We start from the raw sequence: 18,908 nt of genomic DNA on the forward strand, positions 1-18,908 counted from the left end.
CAGTGACAAAAATTTCAGGTCTAACAATAACTTGAGAATTGGGAGTTAGAGTACTGAGTTTGGGGGTCCCCCCCCTTTGCCTTTGACTCTGATGTCATTGACATAGTAAAAAGATGCAATAATTCATCCTCTGTTTTTTTGCCACTGACTTTAGTTAGAGGAATCTGTCTTTCTCCTTCCAGTCTTTCACGTGGAGTTGGGCTGGAAGGCGTAGCATAGGTAAGGCAGCTTTGATCTCCTGATCATCCCTTCAACTTCAGTGGGTGATTTTTTTCCTTCTACATCCTTTTTTACCCTATGTGGGAAGACCAGAACTCTCCGTAGTACTGAGTGAGTACATCTGGAGCCAGTTATACAGATGGTTCTTCCCTCTCCCACCAACACCAATAATTGGTATGTTAGAAAAGGGGAGGAGAATTGGGGTAGTCCTCCACTTTGCCTTACTAATAATGCCAAGTCTTAAAGGTGAGATGGTAGTATATATTATATGTGTATAGACTTAGGCCTTCTTTTTCCAGCAACATCATCTCTATCAACAACTTCTTCCCTGAGTTATTAGCTTGGTAATCCCCAAAGCCTAAAGTCTTCCAAGCTTGTGGGTTCTGCCAGTCACCTTTATTTAGTGATCCTTATGGATAACTCCGAATCTAACTGTATCGGCCCTCCAAAATCATAGAATCATATCATATTATGGTTAAAGGGAACCTCATTTCTTATCTTTATTTTTATACTTCTTCTATAGGACATCAGGGACTACAGGGCTAGAGTCCAAGTATGTTGCTTCTGTTGTCAGAGAGACAGGACAGGAATCTTGAGAGAGAGCTCTTCTCCCTTTTTGGTCTCTTTAGTCTCCTCATAGTTTTATAACGTGACTGTTCTTGGATGAGCTGACTTCACTGGTCTCCTGCCAAGCTCTTCCCTACTGTTCATGTTATTTATTGACTAAAAATCTTTTGATTCTAGAGAACAAAGAATCATTCTAAAGGCAGGTAGTGGATAGAGCATGAGCCCTCAAGTCAAGAAGTTGTTCTTCCATTCATTCCCAGGCTTCATGATCCTGTTTGGGGTTTTCTTGGCAAAGATGCTGGACTAGTTTGGCATTTCCTTCTCCAGCTCATTTTACAGATGTGGAAACTGAGGCAAAAACAGGGTGAAGTGACTTGGCCAGGATGGATAATACAGATAATAAGTTCCTGCAACCAGATTTGAACTTGGAAAGATGAGTCTCCCTGATTCCTCCAAGCCCAGCATTCTATCCACTGTGCCATTTAGCTGTAATAGATTCCTGAAGTTAAAAGTATAAAAAATGAAGTTCAGTAACTTATTATTTGTGATGGTCAGGTTTACACCTAGGCAAAAGATACTGGAGTATCATGTCATTTTACAGATGAGAAAACTGAGTCAAACACAGTTTAGTGACTTGCCAAAGATAAGTCAGATAGTGTCTGAGGCTGAATTTGAACTCGGGAAGATGAGGCTCCCCATCTATTTTACACATATATCTAGGGTTAAAGAAAAAGGTGATAGTGATTAGTACTTGGCCTTGTCTTGGATATATAAATATTAAAAATGTTGTTTCTCTTTATTAAGTATTCTCTGACCCTAAGAGAATATTATAAGGGGGAAATGAGTAAAGTTGGTTAGAGTATGCCTTTAAGTGCCAAAAATATATATTTAACTCATAGAGTTGGTTTAGAATAAAGCAATTTTGCAAACTTTCAACTGCTATAAGACTTAAATTTTTAACAACCTGAACATTTGCCTTCAGAAAGGAGAAGTGTGTGTAGAAAATTAGCATGGCATAATGAATAGAGAGCTGGCCTCATAGCTATAAAGAATTGTATTCAAATTCTGCCTCATACAAAATCATGCTAGGACTTGCAGTGAGTCAATTAAATTATCTGTACTCAAGAACAAATCTTTAAGACTCCAGTTTTCTGAGAAGGTGCCAGCCTGCATTAGAAGAGTTTTTTCACCCAAACATTCCCAATACCTACAGTTATGATCCAGTCCCTCTGCCTCTTTTTGTGTTTCTTTTGTTCTACTTATATGACATATGTATAATGCTACTTAGAAGGTAAATGCATTTAGGAGAGAAAGCTTGCCACATAAATGGTGCACGGCATGTTTTAAGAGTTGCCTGAATATTAAAACATCAGTGATGGCTAGCAAGTACGAATTGGGGTATTATTGCCCAATCTCAATTCTTTAGTGAGTTCCCTTTTTATCCATTTAGGTTAAACTTGAATATTTAAAAAACATCAAAGATTTTGTCAGTATGGACACTACTCATATCACACAGTAATATTCCATGTGACTTAGACTTTACTCAGCAAACAGTCTTTTTAGCTAGGTGCCTGAAATGTACAATTCTGAAAAGGAATAGCTTACTATATCTGTAAATGTATTCTTTAGTCAGTCAGTCAGTAAACAATTATTAAAACCCCTGCTATGTGCCAGTCACTAGGCTAAGTGCTAGGGATAACAAAGAAAAGCCACAAGTCCCTACTTTTTTAAAGCTTCCCAGTCTAGTGAAGAAAACAACATACAAAGAACTATGTTCAAATAAGTGATTTACAAGCATAAAGTGAATATAATCAACAGAGGGAAGGCACTTGAATTAAGGTATCTATCAGGAAATACTTCTTTTCGGGGTGGGGGGAAGAGTTCCTCATGATTAATATGGAAATATGCTTTGCACGACAGCACATGTGTAATCTGTGTTAGATTGCTTCAATTGTCTCAGGAAGGAACAAAAAGGAGAGAAGAAAGGAATTTGTACTTCCAACTTTTTTAAAAAAAAAAAAAACTAATATTTAAAATTGTTTCTACATATAATTGAGAGAGAAAAATTTAAAAAAATAATACTTGTTTTAGCAAGGAGGTGGGGTTTTAATTGGAACTTGAAGAAACCAGGAAGTAGAAAGAAAAAGTGTCCCAGGGACTGGGGATCAAGGATAAGCCAGTGAAAATGTCAATTTAGGAATGGAGTATCTTGTCCAAGAAACAGCAAAGAAGCCACTGTCACTAGATATCAAAGAGAAGGCTTAAGATTTAAGCAAATTGGCAAGGTGTCTATCCTAAGTCATTGTCTGATTATCCTTTTTTATTAATGAAGTAAATGTTCAAATGGGTCAAGTAACTAACAGACTGAATTGTAATTAGGCTGCCACCTAAATCTAATCTGCCACCTCATTAGCTCAGTCTCATATGATATGTACTGTACTATGAATAAACTGAGCATACTGCTGAGTCCCAAGTGGCTGTTCATCTGTCACTATTATCTTTCCCCTTACTGGCTGGCATCTTCTCCCTGACAACTTAGGTGACTCTTCTAGACTCTTACTGTGACTGAAGGGGCTATTCTGACTTCCATGAAATTTATAGGAATAAAGTAAGGGATATGCATATTTAGTCTTCTCTTTTATTGCATGTAAATTAAAATAGAGGAGATTTCAGAGAAGACTGAAGTTAGGATTCAGGAGACCAATAATTACAGAGAGGACAGTGTTGGTGCTGTACATCCTCCCTTGATATACTTGAAAAGTGGAAAGTGGCCTATAATATGAGAGAATATCTTTGAGGGGTGGAGGACAAGTGTCAGGAAGTATCAAAAATAAATTTTTAAAAAATCAATGAAGTCATTAAAGATAAATCTTCAACATAGATCCTACATGAAACAAAATATGTAGCAAGCGACACTTTTTCAGGGATTTAAAAAAATTTATTTGGCAAAAATAAAGAATTGTGTTGAGCAGCTAGTGCACAGAACATTGAGCCTGGAGTCAGTAAGATTCATCTTCTTAATTCAGATCACTTACTAGCTATGTGATCCTGGGCAAGTTACTTAACTCTGTTTGCCTCAGTTTCCTCATCTGTAAAATGAGCTGAAGAAGAAGTGGCAAACCATTCCAGTTTCTTTGTTCAAAAAAAAAAAACCCAAGTGGGATCATGTAGAGTTAGACACAAATGAGCAAAAATAAGAAAAATTGTCTTAATGTTTACTATTGAAAATTTTGTTAGTGAAAAATAAATTCAGGTGAACTGTCTCTGTGGAAATGTGTTCTCTTTGTAAAAGGTTCCCACTCTTTCAAATGTAGAAGTAATGTGTAGCATTTTTCTGAATCCCAGGAAGTATTTAGAATATTGATGAGTTAACAGGATCTCACCCACTTGTGTTCTACAATGAAAAATTCTACAGAAATTCAGAGTAGCAATATGCTTCTCATATTTGACAAAACAAGATAAGGGCTATAAAAGTGGTATATTTTAGATTTTTCTGGGCCCCTATCCCTCTCCCCATTAGAGCCACAACTAATGTAGAGGTCTACTGAAGAAGTTTTAGAAATCTAGAGTTTTCAGTCTCCTATTTGGAGATGCTCAAGAGAGAAACTGGGGCAGCTAAGTAAGGCACTAGGTTTGGAAGCAGAAAAATGTTCAAATACAACCACAGGCACATACTTGCTTTGTGACTCTGGACAAGTCACTTAACTTCTATTTGTCTTAGTTCATCATCTGTAAAATGGGAACACACTGGAGAAGGAAAGGAGGGTACCCCAGTATCTTTGCCAAGAAAACTCCATGGAAAAAATATTCATGGAGCCATATAGAGCCAGACAAGACTGAACAAGAAGGAAGCTGCATCTCAGAGAGCTCAGAACAAGCAAACAGAATTCTGTAGCTACCGTTAACAGCCCTATGTTTCCTGCCAATTCAAAAGTGATTCATTTTCACCATTTCTTCACTTGGTTGAGCAATAAGAACAAGTGGTAAAATTTATATAGCACCTTAAGTTTGGAAAAGTATTTAACATAAATTATCTCATGTTAACTACTTTTTACGAATGGTGGGCCTGTGTTTATCACTTGTAGGATCATTTTCTATTTTTTACACATAGGAAAAAAGACCTTTAAATCTGCATAATTCTTCTGTTTTAATATTATATATATTTGTATGTGCTTTATATAAGTTTTTAGAGTGGGTATTTTATTACTATTTCTTCTCCTTTTTAGAAAAACAAAGAATATGAAAGGAGAGACAAGGAATAAATCATTTTTATAATAACATTAGTCTTTTTATGAACATTGAAACATTTTTAAAAGTCAGAACATGGGAGCTGCCTCTAGGGAAAATGCATAGAATCTTGCAATATGAGTAATAACCACATAAATGGAGTTCAGTAAATGTTTAATTATGTTAAAAATAATATATCTAGTTAAATCCCAATATGGAACAGTCTGGGGGAAAGTAAAATCTATGTCTTTGTCTATTACCTGTTTCTAAGCATTCCCTAAAAGCAAGAGGGTCTGTAATATCTTTACCAGGTACTATAGGGATCTTCTCCATCCTATTTAGAGAAATTCAATCCTCACAGATTGTTATATTTAACTGAATTTTCCATGTTTTCATTCTTTCTCTGAAGACTAGTGTTGTCTTTATTTAATAGTGTCTTTGTTTTACTAAAGAAATGACTGGAGGGAATGGAAGTTATTTCTTTGTAGCCTCTTCCCCAAAGTTTTTATGTAGTTCTTTTCGCCTCAATTTAAAGTTCAGATGCCCTCCACCCATTTTTTTTCACTCTGTGTTTATTGCTATTTCCTTTTTTTTCCCCATTAATCACAAATGGAAACTTGTTGAAATGATTATGTATACATCCTTCTTACCCTCTTATTTTCACATACCAAGCCATTATCTTTCATAAACTGAACACTTAACTAGCTACATGTCACTTTTCTTTAAGTAAATAAACTTTCTGCATAGTCTTAATATATATTCTGAGTCTTATGGCTTGTCCCCCCTTTTTAAGGCTGGAATGGGGAAATTGCTGTTTCTTAGCTCTTATAAAATGTATCCTGTTTTATAGATCTAGCTGGACAGCCCCATTTTGATAGCTGTAACAATTCAGTTCTTGAAACAGTGAACTCCCAAGGTCTGAATCTGTGTCTCTATCTGGAAAAGAAAGGGTACAGAGACATATCAATATGCTAATTGAGCTGTGAACTATATGATGAGCTCTATATATTAATATGGTAGGCACTCACATCAGTAGTAGTCATATTTAAAAAGAACTCCACAAAAAGAAAAAATCATTTCCTTTTAAAGATATCATTCAGCAGACTTTTATAAAACACCTAAAATCTGCCAGTCTGGGAAAGGAAATGGCAAAACACTCTAGTATCTTTGCCAAGAAAACTCTATGTACAGTACTGGCATGCTATGGTCCATGAAGTCATAAACAACAACAGTGTACACCAGTCATCTTTGCTGAGCTCTGAAAGGTACAAGAGTGTCATGTGCAGAAGTAAATATGAGAAAAGGTAAAATATAATGGAAGCAACAGAAAGTGTGATTAAGAATATTTGAGGAAGGCAATACTAGTAGTAGACTTGTGATGGAACGTGCCATCTGTATCTAGAGAGAGAAGTATGGAGACAATGTGGAGCAGAGTATAGTATTTTCATCTTTTTTTATGTTGTTGTTTGCTTGGGGTTTTTTTTCTTTCTTGTGTTTTTTTTCTCCCTTTGACCTGATTTTTCTTGTATAGCATGAGAAATATGGAAATATGAATAGAAGAATTCCTCATGTTTAACTTAAAAAAAAAAAAAGATTATTTGAGGAAGAGGTCACTTTTAACTGAATGATGAATGAAGGAAGGGTTTATTTAAAAGGAAATATTTGAGCCTCAAACTCAAGCAAAGTAGATTACAAAAAGTGTGTTCCAGAAAAAGGATTCCTATCTATGCAAATATAAAATTTAACAGAGGAACAGATAGCAACCTAATTTGGCAAAAAAAGAGTCTCAAAGAATGTAATGTGAAATAAGGCTGAGTTGGAGCTAGATTATAGAAGGCCTTAAAAGCCAAACCAAAGAACTCATATTTTATCCTATAGGCAGTAGGAAATCATTGAAGTTTTTTTTAACCAACTATGTGACATGGCCAGGCCAAGCATGAGAAAGACTATTTTGACAGCTGTGGTTTTAATGAGACAGCAGCGTGTAGGGGAAAGATTGCTTGATTTGGTGTTAGGAGATGACAAGAGTTCAGATCCCACCTCTCATAGATACTGTGTGTGACCAAAAGCAAATCTCTAAATTCTCTAAGCCTGTTTCCTTACCTATAAAACTGGTGTGTGAGAATAACTCTGGTCCCTTCCTCATCAGAGTTTGTGGTACTGGAGTCCAAATATGCTGGTTCTGCTGTCAAGGACTCTTTTGGGTCTCTTCATTCTCCTTCCATTTTCATAACGTAACTGGGGATGAGCTGGCTTCACTTGCCAAGCTTCTTTTCCCCACTGTTCATGTTATTTATTGATTATTAAAATATTTTGATTCTAGAGAACAAAAGACTACTGTAAAGGCAGGTAGATGGTGCAATGGATAGAGCATGGGGAGATTTTTATAAGGTTCAAATGAAGTAATACATGGAAAACTTTTTTTTACTTGAATTATATATGTAAACTTGATGAAGTATGTAAATGTTGGCTATCTTAGAGTAGAGAGACCAGAGACATGTAGAGTTTATAATGTACAGGTTAGAAGTGGATAAGGAGAGTGGATTAGAGAAGGGGTGGAAGGGAAATGATGGGAGGGAGAGAGAGAGAGAGGCAGGGAGAGAGGCAGTGTTCCCATGATACACTCTAGTTCTTAGTCTTTCCATGATTTATTCCTCCTTCCAATATCATCTTCATTATAGTATACATTTATATAGTATTTATGATTATTATAAACAGGCCATCACAACTTCCTAAAACTTATGTGAAAACTAGGTTTATTATAGAAAGGAACATGCATATGAAATCTAAGAATTCACAGTCCATATAGAATTTTTCATATTTAGGGACAAATATAGAACAAAGGAAAGAGGAAATATTTGGAAATTTGCACATAAAGGGGCATGGCATGGACAGGAAAAGGTTCAGTAAAGATGGGAACAATTTCCCCCCCAAAAAAAGAGAGAGACAGAGACACAAAAAGAGACGGGGTGGGGGGTGGAGAGAGGAGCAAGGCAATGACAAAAGTGCCATTATTTTCCTTTGGGAACTGCTTGATTATGAATATAGGAGGGCCTGCTTAACTACAAGGGTTCCAAGTGTACAAGCTGTTTCTCAGCCTGGTGCAGACTACCTGTGACCCATCTTTACTCCCAAGAATACACAGAATGTCTAGTTTGGGATTCAAGCAACACATTATGAAAGCTGGGGGTATTTCATCCTTGACACATTCAGGGCCTTCTAAGTGCTCTGGGTCCAGTAAAGTTTTTGGAAAATATGGCAATTCAAAAAGACAAGTTTAGGAGACCTTTAGCAGTCCTTAACATGAGCTGTTTTCAGTTGTGTCCAATTCTACATGACTCCATTCAGAGTTTTCTAGGCACTTCCTTCTCCAGATCATTTTGCATATGAGGAAACCGAAGTGAAGAGGCTTAAGTGACTTGCCTAGTGTCATACAACTAGGACGTGTCTGAGGCCAGATTCAGACTCCAGGTCCAGTGCTTTATCCACTGTCATTTAGTTGCCCCCATACCATTTATGTATTCACTTAATTTATATTACCTCATTTGCTCTTTACAATAGTTCTTTTAAATGGATCTTATAAGTATTTTAGAGATGAGGAAACTGAGGCTTGAGGGACTAAATGACAGATTTAATAAGCATTATAAGTTAGATTTGAACCCATAGCTCTACTAGCTCCAAATCTAATACATTTTTCCTATGTCATTATACTGTGAAGGAGGAGGAATGTAATTAAGCAAATCCAGCATACTAGAATCCAGATTTATAAAGTTCTCTAAGAATATTTTGTGTGAAACAATCACTTGATGTGGTTTATGTCTTAACATCTTTTAGGGCTATATGTTTTTCTGGGTTATTGTTTTTTTTTTTTAAGATCCACTTAGTCATTTCCATGATTTATGATCAAAGATGAAAAGTCAATATTTTATTAACAAGGCTCAGTGGATTCAATTCTTTACTTAGAGAACATCAACTTAATTTTTTCTCCATACCAAATCAAAAAATGTATATCTTACTGCTTTCCGATATCAAAGCATTGCCCATTCAATAAACATAATAATCATAATAACCATTTGCAAACTTCTCTAACAAAAGTCTATGCACTTCTAGAGAGAGAGTTGATGAATTCTGAATGCATATTGAAATATAATTTCTTCACTTATTTTTCTTGCCTTTCTTTTGGCAACATGGCTAATAAGGAAATATGTTTTGTATGACTTCACTTGTATAATTGATATCTCATTGCTTACCTTCTCAATGAATGAAGGAGGGGCTTAAAGGGAGGGATAGAATTTGGAAGTCAGAATTTTTAAAATTGACAATAAATAAATAATAAAATATTTTTAAACCAATACTTTTCATGAGTAAATTCACTCATAAAGGTTCAGTTGAAATTACTTATATATATGTTATGCATCATTTTAGGGGGCTGTTCCAGAACCCGATATTCATTCCAATTAGAGCTGGAAGGAACATTCAGAATAATTTAATACAATCCCTTCACTTTACCTGAGTTAGTTAAGTCTCAGAAAGCTTAAGACTTCTTAGATTACTCAAGTAATGACTGACAAAGCCAGGATTTAAGGCCAAGCAAAAAAAGGATCAAGATACCACTTATGGTTTGGGTCAGGAGAGAGACTGAGAGAGGAAGAGATAGAAACAGAGACAGAGAATATGGAAAGAGATAAAAGATCACTGGGATGAATCCAGACTTGGGGGATATTTATCCATTGGCAGAGCCTATCTAGTCCTGCTTTTTTTTCCTCTGAAAATAATTCATGAACTGCAGTGTGATCTGTATTGGTCTTTTGGCTCTAAAGCTTTTGGATTGTTTAGCCTTGTGGTCATGCTGTTTGAATGTGGGAACTATGCTTTTCCCTAATTAATACTTGTGGGAGTCACACATGGAATTAGGAGCATAATCTTGGAGGAGTTGTTCCCAGAACAGGATATCTTGGCTAAGTTAAACATGCTTGCTCCTTTGGGGATGATATATATCATCAAAACTTTGGGCTTTTTAAAGGACAATTGTGTCAGCATCATGCAGTATCAATTACCCAAACAATAGACAACTCACTTCCAGAAGTATGCTACAACACCAGAAAGGTAAAATGTGATCAAATCTGACAGAATGGATTCAGAAAGTCATGAGATGTTGGAAGGGACCTGAAGGTATCATTAGCCTTCTCTATATGTACTATAGAAAAAGAGCAAAAATGATGTATGTATGCAATAATAGCTAACATTTAGAAAGTGCCTTAAGGTTTGCAAAGCATTTCAGCATATCTTATTTGATCTTCACAGCAACCTTGTGAGATACTTTTATTATCCATATTTTATGGATGAGCATACTGAGTCTGAAAGCGGTTTTAATGATTTACTAGGATCATGTTGTTAGCGTCTTGACAAGATATGAACTCCCAGTTCTGGCACTCTGTCCAGTGACCACCTAGATGCCCCAATTCATTTATTGCAATACTCACTTTTAGCTGTTCAGTGATGTTATTGTCTGTATTCTATAGAGAAAATTATATATCCTACTTATAAGTGTAAAATTGTATTTTTCCCAGTTTGGAAAACAGAATCTTTGGCTCCTACACTTCTTGACAAAGCTTTGGAAAACAAAAAGCTCTAATCATTTTTTTTTTCATACCACAGAGGAAAGAAATGCGATTCCCACTAGGAAGCTAGCCCCAGATTCTCTGCAAAGGTCTGAGTTGATGGGTATTTGCTCATCCTTCTAATTCATCTCTGCCCTTTCTGGCCTGAGTTAGAAACAGGATAGTATTTTACTTCTTGTTTTAGTCTAGCTGTCTCCAGCCATGGAAGTCGTGTATTTTCTTTTAGTGAAATCTTTTAGAGAGGCATTTTGGTTTTTGGAGGAGTGAAGAAAAGACCTGGCTATTCTCTGTTGAATTCATTGCTCAGGATTGATTGACTTCTGGGATTGAAAGAAGAAGCATCTGTTTAATGAGCTTCCTGACATTTAAGCAATTAAACCTGGAGCATTGGAGAGGGGGATGGGAAAAGTCCTGCAGCCTGATAGTTTTAGAGCCCCTCCCCCCTCTTTTTGGCTACTGTCTTAATGGAAATCACAGAGATAAAAATCCCTTTTCAAAAGAGTCTGTTTTCTTGTCAGTCTATATAATGGCAGAGATAACTACTAAAGAAACAAACTACTTCATACAGGTTTCAATAAAATGAAATTTTCCTGTTTTATATGTTATCAGGTTTCCTACATAAATTTTGGAACAAGAATTTGACACATTTTCCACAGTATTTTTATAATCACTGGGGTTACAAAAAGAGGTAAAATTAAGACAATCCTTGCCCTCCAGGAGTTTACAATCTAATGAGGAAAGATTACTTGCAAACAAATTGAGACAAAACAAGCTATATACAGGATAAATATGAAATAATTAAAAGAGAAGGCATTGAGTTGGAGAAGGCTTCCTGTAGAAGATGGAATATAAGAAAAAAAAAATTTTTTTAACCTAATGTCTTCATTCTTTAGGTCTTACAGGCTTATATACTGATAATATATGTTAATGTCAATTTCAAATGACTGGAAAAGTCCTGGTGACTAATTTAGCCATTAGAAACTGACATCTGAAATACATCATTGGTTTTCAAGAAATTGATTTGAAATTAAACAATATATTCTTTAAAGGTCTAAATTTGCCAGTCTACCCTCCTATGATTCCCTTAATTATGTAAGTTCCCAAATTCCTCCATAGTCAATATTCTCCTGTAGATACTGAACTCTCACCATTAGAACATAAACTTCTTTAGAGCAGGAGTTTTAGGGGATTTGTATTTGTATTCCTAGCACTCTTGGTTCATAAGTGTTTAATGAATGCTCTTCCTTTTGTTCATCCATTCTGTTTAAAGAAAAGGGAAATCATTTTATCTTCTTCATGATTTTTAATGTGCCTTGTTTTGTTCTTCCTTTCTTAGATACATCAGATAATGAAGAAAAGGAAAAAGACTTAAATATGGCAGAAATGATGCAAGAGGAATCTACCCCTATGCCTGTTTCACCCAAGAAAGATAATCAGGTAACGTACATTATTGAGCTGTATAAGTTTGTAGTTGCCAAAACCAATTTTTCTCCCTTTCCTAGTCAAATTGGAAGCTTCCAATGTTCCAAAATAAAATAAAATTATTAGGGGGAGGGGGGAAAGGGGAAGGAGACGGGTAAAAAGGGGATTACCTTATTTGACCTCGAAGTTTTAGAGCAGTGGTCCTCAAACTTTTGTTCTCAATATCTTTATCCTATTAAAAATGATTGAGGGTCTGTCCAAAGAGTTTTTGTTTATGTGGGTTATAGTTATAGATATTGATCACATTAAAAATAAAAACCAATTATGAATTTGTAGACTCTCTGAAAGGATTTCAGAGATTCCTCAGGATGCTCTGGACCAGACTTTGAGAACACTGTTTTAGAGGTTCAATGAATAATAAAAGAATGATTGTTGGGATGTTCTTGCTCTTTTTTGTATATATGGAACTACTGTATTTATCTGTAACCTTAAACTTAGAAAGCAGTGTTATTGAACTATTGCTATGGCTTCTGATTAAACCTAAGTATTAAAAAATATCTTAAGAGAAATACTAAAATATATGTAGTCAGAGATCTCATTCTTTTAGCAATTTTCTTAACTTTTGATTTTATCCAAATATTTTTCATGTGGTTGAGAATCCAAGCAATATCTAGTTCAAAATATAAATATATATATATATATATATATACACATATATTGGCTTTAATATCTATTTTAACATATTTAACATGTATTAAACTACCTACTATATGGGGGAGGGGATTGGGGTGAAGGAGGGGATAATTTGGAACAAAATTGCAATGGTCAATGTTGAAAAATTACCCATGCATATATTTTGTAAATAAAAAGCTTTAATTAAAAAACTGAAATAGATTCTAAAATGGAATAAAATTTGATTACAATTTTAAAAATTGACATGTGACAAATTCACAATGGCCATTCTCTTTAGCAAAAGGTAGATTTATTCAGGGGAGAAGATTACAGACAAAATGAAGGGAGAAGACAAGCACCAGGAGTGACAAATATTTATCTAAGACAGTCGAGAGGGGATTTCTGTCTAAGTATGAGTTGGACTAGGTGCCTCTTTATCTCCTTTCAACTTTAGTCCAATCATTATAAATAACATTTTCTAAGCACCTACTATGTGCCAGGCACTGTGCTAAGTACTAGAGATACAATCAATAAAAATTAAGACAGTCCCTATTCTCAAGGAGGTTACAATACAGCGGATGGAGGCAGGAAAGCAAGGAGGAACCCAATAGTAATAGTAATGGAGGCAGAAGATACTGAGTTGTTCTTTAATTTAGCAAATAGCATTGGATGTGTCTAAAAGAAAAAAATAACAAAATATAAAGTAGCTGGAGTTTAGAAAGTAAAGGAGGAGAAAAAGAATATAGAAGATGACAATAGAATATATGTGAAGATTTTAGTGGGGAAGAGAAAGAAGCAGGAATGGTGTGAAGCATTCAATGGTGTGAAGTAAACTGTGAAGCAGCTGGAAGAAAATGAAACTGTAAGAGGTATGGATCGACAGATGGACAGTGAGGTGGGCCCAGAACTGAGTAGATGGAATTCAGCTCAACAATGGAAAATTACAATGTCTTTTAATTACTTTTTCCTGGAGAAAAAAAAAAAGTGATTTGTATTCTTAACAGCATTATTCTTCAGGAGATATCATTTGACTACAGATTTGTGGATTATATACTATTATTTCCAAAGAGCTGAAATTGAGGCGCTCCTGAAGCCAGGGGGTGCCCAGCACAAGGTTATCTTATTTCTTGGAGTTGAAACAAGGCCAAGTGGAGTAAGCCAAAGTCTGGTTTCTGTCCTCTCTGAAGAAAGTCATGGGGAGAGTTTGGTACTCCATCTTCCAGCCTTCTAGTCAAGGAGGAGACATAGCCTAGGGAAGTAGTCAGTCATCATAATGATGCTCATCATAGTGAGGAGATGAGAAGCAATGAGCTTTACTGTGAGGATCATCTTGTTCCTTGGCATTGAGACCAGGCAGAGCAACAGGGACCCACTGTAATTGGTTCCACTAGAAGTGACCTACTTATACTGTGGTGTAAAACCTACATTTCCTTCCTCCAATACTCTACCAAATGATAACATTTTGAATTCCAATTAATTTTCCAATATCCTTTAGATATTTTTCACATTTCATCATTAAAGAAACTGGCTTTTCCTGTATTAGGCCAGTCCTACAGTGTCATAAATAGTAGAAAAGTGGTTTTACTTAATTCTTCAATTTTTGCAGTCCTAGGACTTGTAAGTTGTGCTACATTTCTTGGTGTTCACAACTCTTGGTTCTCTACTTGGTCCTTTCTAACTACAGATTCCCTTTAGTTTGTTAGACTGTCACATTTGGTTAATTTCCTTATGAGAAATGCCATTCTTTTAAATGTTTTTCTCTTGTTTGTATTTTCAAGTCCTTTACAACATGGCTCCTCCTGATTTTGGTTTTCTTACCTTATATCCTACCTGTACTTTAACCATAGTGGCCTTGCTGTTGCTCAAACGTAATATGCCTTCTCTGACTTTGTGCACTTACACAAGCTGTTCCTTAGGCCTGGAATGTTGTCTCTTTTTATCTCCACATCTTAGCTTTTCTGACTCCCTTCAAGACTGAACTTATATCCCATTTTCCATAGGATCTCACCACCACCACCGCCGCCATCATTGTCTCCACCACTAGTCCCATCCCTCTGAGATAACCTTCTGTTTATGCTTCCCATATCTTTGTGTTCCATTGCTGAAGGAGATGAGGTTTCCCACAGGCTAGAAGTGCTGCAGCACTTACAGACCTGGACCTGTAAGTCCAGGGCTGATCATCACAGAAGCTTTGATCTGCTCTGTTTCAGACACAAGACAATTTGCCCCTCCTTTGAGGGCCTATCTAACTTGCCCTCCACTCATCAAATCTGAAAACTCATAATATTGGTACCAGACATAGTACAGACTCCCAATTGCTTTTACTCCTTCCATAACTCAGAACTCCCATATTCAGCCTTAACCTTCCCATTAGCAGACTATGGGCATGAGCCACCACAATGGACTTCATAATTATTTACCTGTTGCCTCCCCCATTAAAATATGAGCTTTTTGAGAGCAGGGACTGTTTTTTTGTCTTTTTCTCCTTAGCCCCCCACAGTGCCTGGTACATAATAAGGGTTTGTTAAAAATGCTTATTGAATAGCTAACAGACTATTTCATTGTCTCACTCCCATTTTTAAGATGTCTTCATATAGTTCTTTCTTTCTCTCTACTTTTGGGGGTTCTACTTCACCCCTGGCCATTGAACTGATATTTTCCCTCTTTTTAATATCTTGATATCATAGACTCTTTCAAAGATTCACAGTCCACCTCTCTTATAGTCTCATTTTCTTCTGCTTCCCAGTATTTTTTAATCACCTTCCTTGTTCCTGCTTCTTCCTCCTCCCCATTAAAATCTCTACATACATTCTACTTGCATTTTCTATATCCTTTTTACCCTTTTCTTTCTAAACTCCAGCTCCTTTACATTTCATCTTTTTTTAAGACCACACCAGTACAACTTGCCAGAAGAACAACTCAACATTCTCTTTCCCCATTATTATTACTACTGGATTCCAAGTTCATATTTTCTCTCCCTTACTGTTTTTCATCAGTGATGTGCTGGCAACAATAAAGTAGAACTGCTCAGACAACCTTGTTTTACTCTTCTTATAACCTTTGTCACCTTTATAATCCTTCTAATCCATTTTGAATGCTAGTCACATCTGTTTATGATTTTCCTTTATCTCAAACTTGGGTGGTAACATGTAATTTTTGAAAAATTCCCCACATTGCCAGTCTGTTCAGGTCTAAAATGATCATGTGCTGTAAACTTCTTGTCATTGTAGAATGAGTTACAGTCCAGACTGAATGTAGTGCCTATCCATTAATACATATAATCCAAGACAGACAGTGCAGATGGACAGCAAGGTGGTGGGCTCAGAACTAGAGTAGACAATATTCAGCAAAACTATAGAAAATTTAAATGTCTTTTAATTACTTCAGCCTTTTCTCTGGGGAAAAAAAGTGATTTTTGTTCTTAAAACCATTATTCTTCTGGTGATATCATTTGACTACAAGTTGTAGAAATTACTACTGTTTCCAAAGAACTAAAGTTGTGAAATCTCTTAATGGCAATGGAGAGGCACATGTTTGAGGGTGAACAAACTGCAACCCATTAAAATGACAAATTAAAAAGAAGACTTGGTGGGGGGGAGAAACTGAAGTCTTAAAACCTAGAGAATGTGCGATTTGTAGTATCAGGATCTTAGGTGGTTCAATTTATATCAGGGTAAAAATTCATTAGGGGAATAGAGGGGGGGAAAGGATCAACAATCCAAGATTAAGAAATAGGGTAAGCAGAGGAAAAAGGAGGAGGCTTTTTTTTCATGTTATAAGCAGCTAAGATAGTGAATAAAGCAGAGGGCCTAAAGTCAGGCAGACCTGAATTCAAATCCAGCCTTAGGTATTGCCTAAATTTCTTCACCTCTGTTTGCTTCAATTTCCTCATCTGTAAAATGAAATACACACAACACACTCACACACACACACACACACACACACACACATACACACACACACGTATAAAATATCACCTACTTCCCAGGGCTGTGGTGAGGATGAAATGAAATAACAATTATAAAGTGATTAGCACAGTGCCTGGCACAAGGTAAGTACTATAGATTAACTATGTGTAATTCCTCTTTGCATCGTTCCAAGCTTCAGGTTAACTGGACTTCTTTTCACTCTCTGAATACAAACATACCATATTCTTCTCCCTTTTTCCTTTACTTGGGTTATTTCCTATTGCTTGGTTGTCTACCCTGCCTCCTTTTTTATTTTTCTATTCCCAACTTCTTATTATTTTTTTATTATTCAGTCATGTCTTATTCTTCATGACCTCATTTGGAGTTTTCTTGGCAAAGTACTAGAGTAGTTTGCCATTTCCTTCTCCACATCATTTTTTTACAAATGAGGAAACTGAGACTAACAAGGTTGAGTAACTTGCCCTGATTCACACTGCAAGGAAGTGACTGAGGTCAAATTTGAATTCAAGTCCTTCTGACTTCAGATCCCGCACTCTTATCTAATTGAGCCACCTAGCTGTTGGTCTTGTTCTTACAGTCCCACTCAAATGGCACATCCTGCAGGAAATCTCCTATGATTCCCTCAGTGCTTAGCTTAGTTTTCTACACAGAAGGGGTGTTTAATAAATGTGTTGATTCAGTTTTATTGACACACTGCTCAATAAGACAGCTTATAAGAATAAGACAAGAAATAGCTTATAAGAACAAACTGAAACAATACTGAATCAAAAAATAATTAAAACTACAAAATAGCTTAATTGTTTTACATATGCTTTTTAAAATCTTTGAATGAGTTTTAGGTTGGGTTTTCTCAGATAAACTGCCCCATTTGTAAATGTAAAACTCTTACGGGGCATTAATAGATCTATAATTATTATATGCTAAGTTTTTACTTCCTGATACTCCCAGAGCAGCATTCTAGACAGAAGGTCTATTCTAACCGCTCCCTGCCACAAGCATACCTCACTTTTACCTCACTCTAGCCCACTGTCCAGGTCTGCCCATTACCCCACCAGCTGACTTGGAATATTACAAGCTCTCTTTAACTATACAACTACATCATCTCTAGCAACCATTTCGTGCCTAAAATTATATGTAAACGGTCCTTCTTCTTGGCCTGCTTTATTCCAGAGGCTTGCCAACACTTCTCATTTTTTTCTCCATATGTTTCTTCCAAAATAAATTATACGCTGTCCCGCTCCTAGAGATGACATCATATTCTTTCATCCTTGGCATCAGTCACTTCAGGAATGTCTATCAGATTCATCCCTTGTGAGTTTGCAGTGAAAGTTCCCAGAATATAATCTCTTCTGTGGGATCTTAATAAATTCCTCTTGGACCCTTATCTGTGATGTTCATAGATCTTGAATGGTGAACTGTTACTTTCCCCTCAGATTGAGTAGGACTTCTTTTCCCTCAGCCTCTGTATGTGTGTGTGTGTGTGTGTGTGTGTGTGTGTGTGTGTATGTTGTACCTTAAAACGGCAAAATGGGAACAATGATACCTTTTTCTTTCTTAGCTCTCTCTTTGAAATTGTAGCTTCCTTCTTCTTACTTAAGCATGAACTATGCCCTATCTGTATGGATTAACCTATATCTACCACTTCCCAGGGTTGTTAAATAAGGATCAAATGAAATTATTTTTATAAAGCATTTAACACAGTGAATAGCACATTCTGTTGTTGTTCAATCATTTTACATCATGTTCAACTCTTCTTAACTCCTTTTGGAGTTCTTGGCAAAGATATTAGAGTGATTTGCCATTTCCTTCTCCAGTTCATTTTACAGATGAAGGAACTGAGACAAATAGGGTTAAGTGCCCAAGGTCACACAAGCTACTGAGTGAGTGAGGATGGATTCAAATCTGTCCAGGAAGAGAGGAGTCTTCCTCAGTCTAAGCCTGCTGCTCTATCCCTTGCACTACCTAGCTGTCCTTGCCTGGAACATAGTAAGCACCTAATAAATATTTGTTTCCTGCCTTTATTTTTACACATAATAAATTTCAATTCTAAAATACTTGTTCTTTATCTAACTCTTTAATTTATACTCTTTAGTTAAAACTCTACATTTCACCTTTCTTCACTTTGCTCTAATCATTGCTATTCTCCAAGTCTCCCCCTTTCTCCTCCTCTTCTTTTTCTTCTTTTTCCTCCTTCCTACATATCTCCAATTGCTATAAAAACAGAATGTACCCCCTCCTCTTCTTCACAGAT

At 36.1% G+C, this 18,908-nt stretch overlaps 1 protein-coding gene across 1 annotated transcript in view; it reads left to right on the forward strand.

The window, feature by feature from the left end:
• The window catches only part of CMSS1 (cms1 ribosomal small subunit homolog), a 256,396-nt gene that overhangs the window by 203,632 nt on the left and 33,856 nt on the right, over positions 1 to 18,908 (forward strand). The window contains exon 2 of the mRNA XM_031959563.1: positions 11,971 to 12,071. Within this exon, the coding sequence (XP_031815423.1) occupies positions 12,009 to 12,071 (63 nt within the window). The 5' untranslated portion in view covers positions 11,971 to 12,008. The remainder of the gene's footprint in view (positions 1 to 11,970; positions 12,072 to 18,908) is intronic.

This window comes from Sarcophilus harrisii, chromosome 3 (genome assembly GCF_902635505.1).
Source record: "Sarcophilus harrisii chromosome 3, mSarHar1.11, whole genome shotgun sequence".
In the NCBI taxonomy this organism is placed as follows: Eukaryota; Metazoa; Chordata; class Mammalia; order Dasyuromorphia; family Dasyuridae; genus Sarcophilus; species Sarcophilus harrisii.